The 15,297-nt window shown below is 41.4% G+C and overlaps 1 protein-coding gene across 1 annotated transcript in view; it reads right to left on the reverse strand.

Moving 5' to 3' along the window:
• col14a1a (collagen, type XIV, alpha 1a) overlaps window positions 1–15,297 on the reverse strand; it is a 136,597-nt gene that overhangs the window by 85,700 nt on the left and 35,600 nt on the right. Inside the window, exons 6-18 of the mRNA XM_035162462.2 lie at window positions 9,866–10,021; window positions 9,565–9,684; window positions 9,224–9,388; window positions 8,924–9,088; window positions 8,266–8,417; window positions 7,205–7,334; window positions 6,163–6,308; window positions 5,941–6,070; window positions 5,622–5,761; window positions 4,614–4,740; window positions 3,489–3,628; window positions 1,351–1,483; window positions 831–866 (exon numbers count right to left, since the gene is read on the reverse strand). Coding sequence (XP_035018353.2) covers window positions 831–866; window positions 1,351–1,483; window positions 3,489–3,628; window positions 4,614–4,740; window positions 5,622–5,761; window positions 5,941–6,070; window positions 6,163–6,308; window positions 7,205–7,334; window positions 8,266–8,417; window positions 8,924–9,088; window positions 9,224–9,388; window positions 9,565–9,684; window positions 9,866–10,021 — 1,740 coding nt within the window. The remainder of the gene's footprint in view (window positions 1–830; window positions 867–1,350; window positions 1,484–3,488; window positions 3,629–4,613; window positions 4,741–5,621; window positions 5,762–5,940; window positions 6,071–6,162; window positions 6,309–7,204; window positions 7,335–8,265; window positions 8,418–8,923; window positions 9,089–9,223; window positions 9,389–9,564; window positions 9,685–9,865; window positions 10,022–15,297) is intronic.

Consider the following 15,297-nt stretch of genomic DNA (forward strand, 5'->3'; position numbering starts at 1 on the left):
AAACCAAAGTATACGTTCCAAAGATATTAACATAACAGCTCCAAACTGCAGTCTTTCATTTTTAAAAACAGATGTGACTGACGTTGAGATGTGATTTTTAAAAAAGCCCTAGCACTTAACAAAGCAGAAACACATTACAAAATTTTGCAGGATAGTGAGAAGAGACTAAATTGCTCCGAGTGGACAAAACGCTCTGACTCCATTAACTGTAGCCTGCTCCTCCAGGTCGCCTGCGAGATAATAGAACTACTGTCTCTGGGTTAAACCAACTTGGTAAACACAATTTTAAAAGGAGTAGATCTTCTGAACTCTTTTTATGAGGGGCAACCAGCTTGAGAATGGCATCACTGATTCAGTTCTTCAGTTCATCAGCCTCAGTAAACCGCCAGCGATTCTGGTTTTGCTTTCAGAAACTAAATGAGCAACAAAGATTGTAACTCTGCTACAGGAAGTAGAGCTGTGGCTCAACATCTTCATGTACTGGCCACGAGTACAACCTGTCTACGGAAGAGAGGGTCAGGTATGAAAAAATGAGGAGAAGATTTATATTTTTATTCGAGAATAAAATCGAAATGGGGAAAATAAAGTAAGACTAAATCAAATAAGGGAATAAAAGAAAATACAAATCCGGAATTGAGTAAAAAAAAATGTCCTCATGCCTGACACTAATACTCTTCCATAGACTTTAAAATTCCAAAAGATTCTCTGGATGCTTTGGTTTGAACCACGGTTAAAATGTTGCCATGCATTTCACACCAACACAGATTTTTACTTTACTAACATTATGGAAAATAAACGGCACAATTTGACTCCACCGTGACATGTCTCACCTGTGGTTGTGGCAGCAACTGTCGTCGTCCTGGTCACTGGAGACATACACAGAGCACAAATCAGATAAAGCAATAGAAACCCTCCTCAATAAATCTCTGTGTCAACAACTCAAATTATTAGACAGAAATGCATTAAACAAAAAAACATAAAACAAATAGAGTAGAATGATAAAATAAGAAGAAATAATTGGGGGGAAAAAGCAAGATGCTGACAATAAAATTGATTTTCTTCTTCTGAGAAAAGCTGTGACAAACAAATCAATGCAAACAGGCTGAGGCAGAGCGAGGCTTTGAACCCAGAGATGTAAATTTGATGGACCTGAAAGACATTTATGACCGGTCTCATCTGTTATTCTCAGCAGACAGTGAAACTTCAGTCTAGAGGGTTACTTAAGTCACAAGCTAATTTCAATATCAGAGCAACCAGGGGGATTTCATTTTCCAATAAAAAAATACCACCACCCCCCCTGAGCAAGCAACACATCGGCAGCACACATTTCAAACTACACATGTGACTTACATGTGGTCTCTATGACGGACACAGTGTCGCTCTCTGATTCATCGTTGAACACGGCCGTCAGCATGACTTCGTACTCAGTGGACGGACTCAGGCTGGCCAGCAGGTATCTCTTATCGCTTCCACTCAAGATCACCTACACACACACACACACACACAGTCTCATATTACATTTTACTAAATTTTCCAAATCTGTCGACCATGTGCTCCTGCTGTTTTAAAATCCATTACGTTTATTTCAATTCATTTGTAATTTATCTTGATAATCAATATTTATAATCTCACATTTTCATGTATTAAATGTTGTTATATTCTCTCTCTAAGTCCTGACATAATTTTAGGTTACCTTTTGTTCCCGATCTTCATTCGCTGTTACTATATTTGCCACAGGAAAATAAATAGGATGATATTCCTGAGTTACCCTCAAGATGAGATAAAAGTTTGGGAATTAACCAACAGTCTGACAGGATTATTTATACTCTAAGTGCAACAGCAGACTTTCAAAACACAAGGTCATCACTGCGTTCTGGTCGAGAAAGCTGCTAAAATCATAAAATAACAAATCGTCACAGTCAGAGCTCGTAATTTCATGTCATGAAAACAGCAGGAAATGGTGATGCATATTTTAGAAAGCTGGTGTCTGCGAAAAAACAAAACTGTTATACTCATAGAATTTGTTTTAATACTGTGCTGAATAAAATCAAACAACAGCACAGCATTTAAATGCACTTTATATTATCTTTGTTACATTAGGCAAAAGTAAAAATTGAACGAGGCCAATAACAGCTTCACAACGATACAATATAAGTAATTCAGAAAAGTGAGTTTTTCAGCTGAATAGATCATCAGAGCCAGTTGGACTGACTGCTGCTGCAGGAGACCAGACGACCACGATCATTTTTACAACACAGAAACGAATCAGACCCCAAGGTAAATACAAAGAGGTCATCAAAAGTACAGCTTGTCCCGTGGAGAGCCACTCTGAAATTGGAATTTACCGTAGACGACTCAACAGCCTGATAGCGTTCAGGAATTTGTTTCTTCTCCGAGCCCTTCAAGGCACAGTTACATGCAAATCTTACCCGTGGGGCCGGCCATTTGTGATTTCCCCTGGAGCAATTGCATCTTTGCTGATTCTTTCTCTCCCCTTAATCTTTACATGTCTTTGTATTCAGTGAGATGTATTTTCACACTTCGTAGTAGTGTGTCCTCTGCGGAAAAACAGCAGTGACTGTCTGTGCTATTCCCCTGATACAATAGAGTCGGTTTTATTGAAGAGCAAAAGAAAACTGCCTTCAATGAAGGATATCAGGAAAAAATTTCTAACAAATGCTTGACAATGATATCATATAATCTTCTAATGGATATCTAGATGATATCGTTTTAATCTGCTTAATCTGCCGCTATAAATATGTGTCTGTTGGATTGTATTATGTTTAATCTCTCAAACATAACCATACAGAGCAGTCGCTGGTGAGTGCGTGTGTACGTGAGTGTGTGTATGTGTGTGTGTGCATGCCTGCATGTTCACAGTACGTGGGTGAGAGACAGAGAAAAACCTTTTCTCTATTGTGGCGGTATTACCAGCCCACCTCTCCAACTCCCTGGAGTGTTATTTTCAGCTCTGATGACTCTCAGCAAAACACACACACACACACACATTTTTACAGACCTGAGGGCTCTATCACTGCCTCCCAGCTGCCTCTAAACCCCAGATCATGGCAATAAAAAAGAAATCCCAAGCCATTAATTTCTAGATTTATTCAGCCTTTATTTATACCCAGCCACGCCAGGGGTTTTACCAGCTAACAGTGGAGTGGTTGAGCTTGTGTGCAAGTCTATGGAGTACAGGCTGCCTTTATCTGGGCACATGGAGGGCAGCCACTTCTTCCTCCATAAACAGAGATAGGTGGACCGTGGGCTAAATGAAAAATCCGTGCAGGATATTTGTCTTTTCATGCTGAAATATTAATTCTATTGGTATAAGATTTGTCAGCTTGAGGAAGTGAAAACACAAGTTTGTTTTGAGTGAATAGAGAAGCTGGGAGAAGGACTCTGGACATTTCAATTCTTTAGTTTGTCTTCAAGAAACCAGAGTGTAAAACAAACACCCTTACATCTTATATATCATTGGTACTGACCTCTTTGGTGTCGCCACCTGTGAACGGTGCCCATGAGAGTCTGTAAAGGACGATGTCATTGGCTGAGTGATCCCAGCTGACCTGGAAGCTTTCTGCGCTGATGTCACTGGAGCGCAGGTTCAGAGGACCGGGAACTGGAGCTGAGAGAGGAGTAGTTGGATTTCATTGATTTTTCTTTTAATAACAACGGAGACTTAACATAACTCACTAAAGAACAGACAAAAACAACCTAACACCAAAATCACACTCAACAACACCAAATCAGACAAATACATATATTATCGCAAGGTTATCAACAGGTCATACATTCTAATAAGGAAACAAGAGGAAAAAAGAAATAAACAAATCAAAAAAATAATTAATACATTTTTTGGTTGAATACAAATTTCATTCCAGCCCTCAGCGTCAATAACCTTGATATTTTTAAGTTCATCATTTCTTTTGCGACAAAAATAAAAGAAATGTCTAATAAACATTCTACATTAATAAATATTCAAAGAATCCACATTTTTTCATTTCATCCAAAAAGCTTTAACAACATGATAGTTTTTTTTACCTTGATTGTAATTATTTACACTTGATTTTTAAAACTGTTATAATTATACAGTAAATGTTTCAGGGTATAAATAAAAAGTCAACACCAGCCCTTCAGAGTGAGCAGTTTAACGGTCGCTTGCCAGAAGCACATTTCATTCAGCTGACCCAGCACTGGAGCCCAGCTGCTTGTTGCTTAAAGTGATATTCCTACAAATCAATATCTGTTAACGTGACAGAAGAGTCAGGGACAGTGAAATGACCTTTTAATGTGACTGGGCTATTATGCTGAGGTGTAAATGAGATGGGCAGACTTCCAAAATAGCAGAAGGTGCAATGGGGGTAATAAAATCCAATATTGTTCAGCACTAAGAGAGAAATGCGCTGCCTTCTAATGGTTTTGAGACTATTTCCTGAAAATTGAGACAATATTGTCCTCAGCAGAGATGAGATTGGGAAATAAAAGAATTGTCAACGAGGAACTCAAACTGGTGGAACATATTTGAAATTAAAGGTTTGCAAAGAGCCGTGAAAATAAACTAAATACTTCTTCTAATGTAACCCCACAGTTGAACAGTGACAGTGTCTTACTGGTAGTGAATCCGTCAGTGAGCGGCTCTGATTGGCCGTTGTCGTACAAGGCAAAAATGGCTACTGAGTACTCCATCAGAGACGTCAGCTCACTGAGGTCGTACGAGCTCGCTGGGCCGACCTCCACCTGGAAGACAAACACAGACACATCTCATTTACACAAATGTCTGCAGCTACTGGACGAAGGCACATTGTCACATTGCTGGTTGGAGGATAGATTATTTCAAGTATGTTTCTAATGCAGAGGCAACAGAAAATAAAAATAAATTTTCCTCTATGTTACAGAAAACCAAAGGCAAAATCGAAAGATTATGACAAAATCCAATTCTCAGCGTGACTGACACATTAATAAAGTTTATTCTAATTTCACATATCTTTGCTTCAACTATAGCAATGAGTGTAATTTAGCGATAGTTGAACTATAGTTAAGTATAAATCTAACTATAGGCTACAAATCCACTATAATGTGTACTTTGTAAATATTTCAGTTAAAACTATGTAAACCATGTTAATAAATTATAAAAATTAATCAGTAACAGCAAATGATGTGCTGCTTGGATGCAGTGAACACGCTAGACACAGGCAGCCATATTTATGTAGGTAATCAGAGTTTATACAACAAACACACACACACACACACACACACACACACACACACACACACACACACACACACACACACACACACAAAATGCCTGTGTAATTAAAATATCCTGTTTATTTTCCAGGATGATTTATATCTATAGTCAATAATATTTTTTTTAATCTGACCTTGTCATACTTAGAAAAATAATGTCTACACTTCATTTTCACTTCCTTCCTTCCTTCCCTCCTTCCTTCCCTCCTTCCTTCCTTCCTTCCCTCCTTCATTCTTTCCTTCCCTCCTTCCTTCCCTCCCTCCTGTTTTTTCTCCTTTCTTTACTCTCCTCACTCAGTCACAGATGGCAAAAACAATCATACCATATTGAACACATTACATCTTGGAGTCGAACGTGTCATGACACTCACCTGCTCCGTGACTAGTTTGTCTGTCTTGACCCACATGATGCGGTAACCTTTGACCCCTGGGGGAGCAGGGTCCCAGCTGATGTGGGTGGAGTTATGGGTGATATCAGAGAACTGGAGGTTACTGGGAGAACTCAGAGGCACTGGACAGAGAGAGAGAGAGAGAGAGAGAGAGAGAGAGAGAGAGAGAGAGAGAGAGAGAGAGAGAGAGAGAGAGAGAGAGAGAGAAGGGAGAGAAGGGAGAGAGTGTGTGTTTATATGCTTGTGTGCTTAATGAGAATCAGTTTGCTGTACTGTATGTGTGTGCACGTGCGTTACTCACATGTACTTTCCTGGTTTGTTACAGGGTCACTGGCTTCCTCTCCATACATGGCGTAAACAGTGACGGTGTATTCAGTGTGAGAGGTCAACCCATCCAGCTCCAGCTCTGTCACTGCATCCGACACCTTCGTCTGTGGACAAAGACACACAAAATACAGCGTTTGACCCACAAGTTGGTTGTCAGTGCTATCAGTTCAACTTATATCTTTCTTTCTGTCACTACCTCCTTCTCGTCCAACTCTCCGTTTTCTATGAGAGGTCCGTACAGCACCATGTAGCCGGAGGCCCCGTCTACGCTGTCCCATCTTGCTTTCATGGTGCTGTGAGTCACGTCAAACAGCTGCAAGCCTGTCACTCTGGGTAGAGCCACTGGAGACACACACACACACACACACACAGTGTGACCACGCGCAGACAAACGAACAGCTGTTAAGTCAAATCAATCACTTTTTTGGAAATGTAAAAACTCTTATCTTTCTTCCTGCATCATAAGTGCGCCATGACTGCATTTAGGTCCGTACAGTATTCCGGGTTTTATCAGGTTTTTAAAATAGTATCCTGATTTGAATATCCTGGACAAGCCCTTATCCTGGTTTTAAGAAACCTGATTTTACTAGCTGGAGTACTTCGTAAGTAACTGGGATACTGGTGCATGATACACCTTATCCCAGTCTCTGACCACTGCTGACTACCTGCACAGGCGTGGCTTCAGCCAAGTGACGTAGCATAAACACAAAATATGGCGGCAACGAAAGCTTCCCACTTCTGGAGCGAAACCGTACTGTTGTTTCCTCCAGTGTCATGAACGTTTCAAATGTGGCACACAGCCGGATAAAAGGATGCCCTACTCATACGGAAATGTTATCTCTACCCAGCGTCACTCAACTTCATCATGACGACCTGATCCCACCAGTCACAGCTGCGTATCTTCATCCACTGTGCCCTGGTTCTGTGTGGTGGCAGTGACAGCACCACAATGGGCAAAGTGGAGGATTTGTTTAACATTTGCTGTTGCTCTCGTCTCCCATTGCTGGCAATAAGGTGGATAAGACAAATCTGCAGCGCGATGTTGGCATTTAATAGAGCTAAACCTGGTATTAGCTATTTTCCACAGCCACCACACAGGAATCTAAATTTCCGGTACCTTAACCTTTTAGTAACAGCTATTATCTTGTGGCCTTTGGTGTTGACTGAAGCACTTGGTGTGTGGTGTTGTGCGTGTGCAGTTCTGCTACATGTGTGTTTGTGCGTGAGAATAAACTTACGAGTTGTTTCTGATCCCCTCAGAGCTTCACTCCCCTCGTTTGCATACACAGCAAACACAGCCAGCTGGTACTCGGTGAGAGAGCTGAGATGCTGTAACACCACCGAGGTCTCACTGCCGTCCACCACAGCCTGCAGGGGTGCAGCAGGGCGAGTAAAGGTTTGAATGATCGATGCGAGGGGCAGAGGAGAGCGATGGGGTGCAAAAAGGGATAGAAGAAGAGAGGGGTGGGGGCAGGGGGACAGCGAACAGCAGGGGAAATGGAAAATGGGACAATAAATGTGGGAAGATGAAAATGACAAATGGAAGAGAGGAAAACAGGGAGGGAAAGAGAGATCGAAAGAGAATGGAAGAGGAAGGGAAACAATCGATTAAATGAATTGGATGAAGCACCAACGTCTAAAGCTGAAGAATTTTTGGTTTTCGCACTGAACTGAATGGGTGACAGTTGTGATACAGATTATATGTTGGCTAAGCCAGCTGGAAAGGCCTCCTCACACGAGGCTCCAGAACATCTGGTCCCTAAAAACCCAGCTAAGCAGAAGATTTAATAGGCCTTTTTTTGGGGTCAAATGTTCTGGAAAAATCCAGCAGGTGCCTCAATCAGCCACAGTATCATTTCATATTCTAGTGAGCCTTTCTAGTGAGCCTTCATTACCTTCGCCGATGTTCTGGAGAGACGTGAACAGAGGGATGAGAGAAACGAGTATGGATGAATGATATCATCAGAATCTCAAGGGAAAACTGATCTCAATCTCTACACTCAGCAGGTGGTGCAGTAGATATGATCTCTGTGCTCCTACTCAGTGAGGTATTTTTTGTGTCTCTGCATATAGCCTTTAGATTGCAGTAAACATAATCAGATTTTTTGGGGGCTCTGATTGCAATAATGGACATTATTAATTGAAATTTCACACTTTTTTAAAGTGATGCATTTGTTTGTAGTGGTTAATTACTCCTGGTTAATTGTCCTGCTTAAGCTTTAAAGTTTAAAACACTTTTTTTTTACAATTTAATTATTCAATGTTCTGAGCAAAAGAAAAGAGAAAACTAAATATTCACCTCCTGTGGTTCTCCTCCCTGAGCGGGATAATAAACCACTCTGTATTTCTCTACATCTCCAGGGGCGTGACTCCATGACACCCTGAAGCTCCGCGCCACGACCTCTGATGTCACCAGATCGAGTGGTGCTCCGATCGTCTCTGGTACCTGTTCTGAAAAAATAAAAGCGGGGGAACAGGGAAGAATGAGAATTATCTTTAAAACAGAAAAATGGTGTTAAAATACAATCAAAACAGATCAGACTAGCGTGACGTCCCCTCTTTTATTTTCCATCCTGCAGCTGCTTTACATCCAAAGAGGTGAGACAGGCGCAGGGTGGAGTATCATCAAATAATTAACATGTTGTTGCATTTGGATGCTTAATGACACCCCCCTCCCCATGAGAAACAAGAATCTTTGCATTACGTACAACCGTCTATCACCGCTTGTCTAAATATACAGGGTTTGACTCAAACCAAACAAAACCTACTTGGAGACTATGACTGCCGTTTAGCTTTTTAAGGACTTTAAGGTCATTTAAGGATCAAACAGGAGCCACAGTGATCACATTGCACTGAACCGTTACCATTTTATTTTACAAGTACTGTAAATGCACATAGCTACTCTGACATATTACTGCACTGTGTCGCTTTCTCACTGTCTGCCATTGTTTCCTTACGCTCCTTGATGTCTTTATCCTGCTGCTCCACTTGATCACACACTGTCCTGGTCAGACCCTCGACGATGGAGCTCATGATGTTGAAGTCGGCGACGTTGTAGACGTGAGTGTCTTCTGGCTCTGAGGCGATGGAGCGCAACTCATTCTCATCAGCGTTCTTCACACCTGGGAGGATGTAGAATTGTTTGGATCGCATGCGGCAACAATATCAGTCTGACTTGTACAAGCAATTATCATATGAACAGACGATAGCACAGCAGGATTCATGCCACATATGCAATGTCTTGTTCTCATTTTTACCAATAGCAAACAGCTCAATCCCAGAATTGCGCAGGCTCTCTGCAGGTGGTATAACGTCATCCTGGGACTTCCCGTCCGTGATTAGGATGCCAATCTTGGGCACGCCAAGCCGTGAGCCAGACTCAGGCTTGAAGCAGTTCTCCATGATATAGTTCAACGCAAGGCCTGGAGGGAGATGGAGAGTGAAAGGGGAGGAGGAAGACAAAGGTACCAGGGCAAAGTCAGTTATTTAAAGGAAAAAAGGGGACAGGTGCAGGGAGAGCAAGATGACGACCAAAAAGAAAAGAGAAATACAAAACACTGGTTTGGAACTTCTGAACAAACTAAATCAGGAAAACAACCTGTGAGCGTGTTTCCTCCTTTGTAGGGCAGATTCTTGACAGCGTCGATGACGGTCTCTTTATTGGAGAAAGCATTTAGATGCCACTCTATCCTCGGGTCACCGCTGTACTGAGCCAGACCTAAACACACACACAAAATCTCACGGTTCAAATCGGTCATTTGAGGACAGCTTACACACAATAACATTTCTCTACAGCTGTGATCAAGTCTCTGTATCAGTGCAATTCAAATATGTTCAGGAACATCAGACGACAATGTTGTACCAGTGGTGTTCGACGAGGAAGAGAAGCAGGGACCCACCTATCCTTGTCTTATCGAAGCCGACATCGAAGGCGTTGACCAGGTTTTCCAGGAACATGCGGACCAGCCGGAAGTTGATCCGACCGATACTCCAGGAGCCATCCACCAGAATCACGATGTCGGCGATGGCTTCGGTGTGGCACACAAACTGATCAGCTGGATGAGGGAGAGAGAAGAGGACATGAAGGTGAGCTGAGGACTGTCTCTGTGGTGGCGACATGAAATAAGAGGGAAGAGAAAAGATTGAAATTACGATAGATTGTTAATTGCCACGGTGATGTAAAAGACACCTCCCAATGAAATAAATCACAGATTTTATAATTGATGTTCAGATTTCTCAGCCAAACCTCAGAAAACACAATAAACACACACCACGAGTCAGCAGGTTCCAGGTTGTCTTTATTGAACAAAACACAAACTGTGAACAAAACAGCCAGAAACATATTTTTCTAAATTGGAAACTGTGCAAAAGAGATACTGTATTTTTTGCATACGGTGACAAAACACATAATCCAATCATAGGTGACCGCCATATAATATTATACAGCCAATATGTGATGTAAAAATAATATATTTCTCTTATAAAAAAGCAACAATTTGATCTGAGGCTGAATACATTTCCCTGAAGCTCCACTGAGCTAATTGGTTCTGAATTAATCTCTCTACACAATATTGGTAAACTGACTCACTTTTCATTATAAAGACAGTTTTAAAGTGAAATCTGATCATGAAGCCTCACACCTGGAAGTAAGTGAGGAAGCAGCTTTAATGAAGAGAGTCACACCCACACACACACTGGAGGATTTGCAAAGAAACAAATGTGAAATACACAGTTATGCTGAAGTGCACATAAAACTAAAAATACAACTACAGATTCCTCACACACACACACACACACACACACACACACACACACACACACACACACACACACACACACACACACACACACACACACACACACACACACACACACTAGGTCATCTATCCTAATTCCATAACTGCTTATCTTGTCACTCTGCCTAGTACGATATCCTGACAATGAATACGTCCACTTTAAGATGCATCATAAATCTGTCTTCAAAAGAAACAGTGAACAATCCAGAACATGCTGATTACGTTGGACATTTGTGTCTAAATGCAGAAAGGCGATTAAAGAGAATGCTGATGCCAGGAAATGTCAATTATTACCTGGAATTTTTGTTGTTTGTCACATTTAAAATATTGAGAAAAAGACTGTGGACATTAGGACAGGAAAGCTGAGGGTTTAATTTCTCATCATGTTCTAGCAACAGATGTTATTTTAGTGGCTCAGGTGCATGCTGGGTAATTGCTATACTCTGGGTCCGTCCCAATTTTGTTCCCCATGTGTTCACCTCTTGATGCACTGCCATACATCAACTGTGAAATGATGCACAAGAAGTTAAGTTTTTATCTTTATTTATTTATTTATTTATTTGCATGAAAAAATAAACCCTGATTTATCACCTGTGCTATTTGTGGCATCGTCTCAGGCCCACGCAATCACAGGCTTGAGATTGATATAAGAGAGACTATCTGATGACAGTTGTTTTTAGAATGATTTTCCAGACAGAGCCGTCTGTCTGCTGTTTGCATCTATCCGACAGTTTGAACCATCCATCTGCTGCAGACGGAGGAGAGAAGACAACAAGGTCAAGACACAGAGCTGATGAGTCTTTGGTTTGCAAATGGATAACAGGTACGACTGAGTGAATATATTCTAATGATCTAAGTTGACTCTCTGAAGCAAGTGCTGCATTTAAGTCCTTTTCCAAATTGAATTTCACAGCAACGAGCAGTAAACCATAGTGTCATTCCCTTTAGAAGTCAGGTGCTTTTCAGATTGCCATGATAGAAAGTTATTCAACTCAAGTGCAAAGTGAAAGCATAATCAGACCACAGGCTGTACTACTACTAATATATGTATCTTGCACTTTTCAAAATACTGCACAATTGATCAGTTTTTGTTTGTAAATAGTGCAATTACTTTCAATTTCTTCAAGATACCAATGCAACTGACCTCATTTTGAGACCAACATGCCCATGGGCGCTGTTATCTATACAGCTCGGGCCTTGGATGAGAAAAAAATTACAATTGGTTTGAAACTATCAATCCTGGGATGCTTTGCACTTGGTGTGAGATAGGAGAGAGGAGAGGAGAGGAGAGGAGAGGAGGAGAGGAGAGGAGAGAGGAGGGAGAGGAGAGGAGAGGAGAGGAGAGGAGAGGAGAGGAGAGGAGAGCTTGCTTAGTTCAGGTTGAGTTTCAGTAAATGGTAAAAGGCTGAGAGGCCAAAGAGTTAGAAGACTACTCTTTGTAGAGTGTCTCCCTTCTAATAAAACAAACAAGCATGGCCTTTAAAGAAAGTCTGAGGCTAAATAACAGAAAGAACGGAGCACAAATCTTCCCAGAAGAAGACAGTGAGAGACGATCAGAGGGTATTGGTATCTTCATTATCGATAGTAACTGCTGTTAGAGTCAGAGACAGTGGGGTCCTGTGAGAAACCATCAAGATTGACGACACAGACCGTAAACAGAGGATTAGAGGGTCAGTAATTACCGCTAATTACACCTCACTGGTCATTCCCAGGTCCATTGTTGACCGGGTGGTGAGAACATTTTGAAACCAGGCATTACACTGTGTTTCACATCTGAACCAGTAATCCAGGTTGCCCTCTCTCCTTCTCATTATCCCTGCTGCCTTCTGTAAATAGTCGGCTCAGATAGTTATGAGGGGTCATTTCAGCTGCCATTCATTCTTGCACAGTGGAAACAACGTCCATATTTGTCCACTGTAGACATCCCATCAGTAAACGTGAAACATAAACATTAAATTTAAGTTTTACTCTTATTTCTCTATCTGCTCCCCGGTCTTGTGCTTTCTCAGGTCAGTCACCAGACGAGGCAGAAAAATGGAGTCTCAACAAAACCAGTCATCTTATGAAGTTAAATGCGCTACAGGACTTTAGTAAGGGGGTGGTAGTTCATTTCAAGCAACACTAAATTTAATGTATGGTTTGTGTTGAGTAATGAAATACCCACCAACCTAATTATAGTGAGATTGCATGCATTGCAAATTTTATTGGGAGATGTCACCCTGTTGTAAAGGGAACGTGATTGTAAATGACAGTGGATCTGAAAGCTACTGCTCTGCTCAAGTGAGTTTATGTCTTATAATTTTATAAAATGTATTTGAGTTCATCAATATACTAATGAAGGCTTTTCTCACATTAAATACTTTATTTAATCTCTCACTGAAATTGAGACTGTTCAATAGCAGCCATATTCACATTGTGACTGCATCAACTACGTCCTCATGCTGCACATACTGAGCCACCGTGCTTTCAATGATTTAGCTGGAGCTGCTTTTCAATAACAGTCTTGTATTGAAACCTAATATTGCGAAACCTCCTATCACACAAATGTCAAATAAAACTTATGTCACAGTTTGACACAGGTGAGGATCCACATGCAGATGCCAAATGAGGAAAACTCTCTCTAATTCAATTAACAGGGTTTGGTGCACCGGTAGGAAGTCAAATCCAGCAACGGTTTCAAAAAATACCAAGACGAAGACAAACAAAACTTGGTAAATAAAAGGGGGATCAACTCAAGAAAAATGCAGGAACGTAAACAGAGAAACTGACGAGTAACTGATGTGACAAACTGATTCACGACCTATGGCAGAAGAACCACTGAAATCATGTTGCATAGGTTTGTGAAACAGACACACAAGGAGGAGCAGGGAATCAAGATACACATTCATGGTGCTACACGTGTGCACACTGGTGTCTGCCTCCTCCATGAATGTTAGAGAAAACGCCTCATGTCTCTTACAATTGTATTTGCTACTGAATCCCTCCTCTCTCCCTCTCTCCCAGACTGCCAGACGACAGCAGGCTGGTCAGAGGTCCCTCTGCTCCTTCTACACACTACTTGCTTTCTGACTTCTCTTCTGCTTCTCTACCTCTTTCCCTCCTTCTCTGTCCCCGTCTGAGGCATTTCCCGCAGGTCAAAGTGCAGTTACGGGGGCACAGCAGGTCACAGTGTCTGTGTGCCCGCATGAGAATGAGGAAAAGCGTGAAAAAAGAAAAACACAGTGAAACAGAGGGAGAAAGACAGTTTGACGGTGAAACGCTGTATTGGGTTTGATGAAACACTGCAGATATATTGAAGGATTCTGTTGTGCCAAGTATTTCATTTGTTTAAGTTTACAATTTCTCCTGTTCTCTATCTCTCTCTCTCCGCCCCTCTATCTCACTCTGCCCATCTCTGTGGCTAACGTAAGAGAGGCAGACTTGTTTAACAGGTAAATCTTAAACACAACACTAAATTAAACACGCAAACATGGCAGAGCACAAGACATGTCAGTCTCTATTATAATATGTATGTGTGTTTCTATGAAGCTCAGCGTAACTTCAATCAGAGACTTTCCCCCGATCAATTAATCTAAGTTCTCTCACTCTCTCTATGCTTATTAATCAGCTGATTGTGGGAGTTTCTAAATGGTCAATCAGATTCTGCTACAGTCTCTTCCAGCCAATCATGTGGCTGAAGTCAAACTTTAAATCCCTTCTCCTCTCTTGCGCAGTCAGCCGTCATTCAGTGACGTGTGTAACCCACCCCCACCCCAATCTCCTCCAGTCTCCAGCAGAATCATCATCACCGTATCTGGATCCTCAACCACCATCAGTGTCTAGAGCCCGGGGGGCATTCCTGTACGTTCTGCTTCACCCCATCTAATCCCGATGACATCACATAGGGGTCTAAAACACCAAAAGACTTTCACAGTGCTGCTAATAGATGCACTGTATGAATGTGTGTGTGAATGTGTGAATGGCAAACTGTAATGTAAAGCGCTTTGAGTGGTCATCAAGACTAGAAAAGCGCTTTATAAATACAACCCTTTTTTTTTTACATCACTTTCTCTGTGCGCATGTCAATATTTGTTCTTAAACTGTTGAATCAGAGTCTCTCTGAAAAAAATTATGAAAATCCTATCAAGTGCTGTCACATTCTCAGTCCTTAATTTCTTCATAGGTCTTTTAATAGTCGAGATGTCATGGTTCAGGTCAGATTAAAGGTCCCGGGTTGAAGCCACACTTGTCAAAGTTTCACCATATTTGCTCCACATCTGCATTACATTCACTTCATCAGCCTCTTTACCTCCAACATCCTCTGACATTTCTAAAATCATAGATGCAGGAATACTAGAGCTTGACGAGTTTCTTCTCTCTGCTGGATAGTGTGTCACAGCGCAGCGACACATATTCAGGTATAAGCAGAAATGAGTGTTTGTGTATGTAATAAAAAAAATGAATTTACAACCAGGTAAACACATCTGTCTTCAGCCATGTTGAACATTAGGACAAGCTAATGCTACAGATGATGTTGTTATTTTCTTTTATTCAAA

This window comes from Hippoglossus stenolepis, chromosome 8 (assembly GCF_022539355.2).
Source record: "Hippoglossus stenolepis isolate QCI-W04-F060 chromosome 8, HSTE1.2, whole genome shotgun sequence".
Lineage (NCBI taxonomy): Eukaryota > Metazoa > Chordata > Actinopteri > Pleuronectiformes > Pleuronectidae > Hippoglossus > Hippoglossus stenolepis.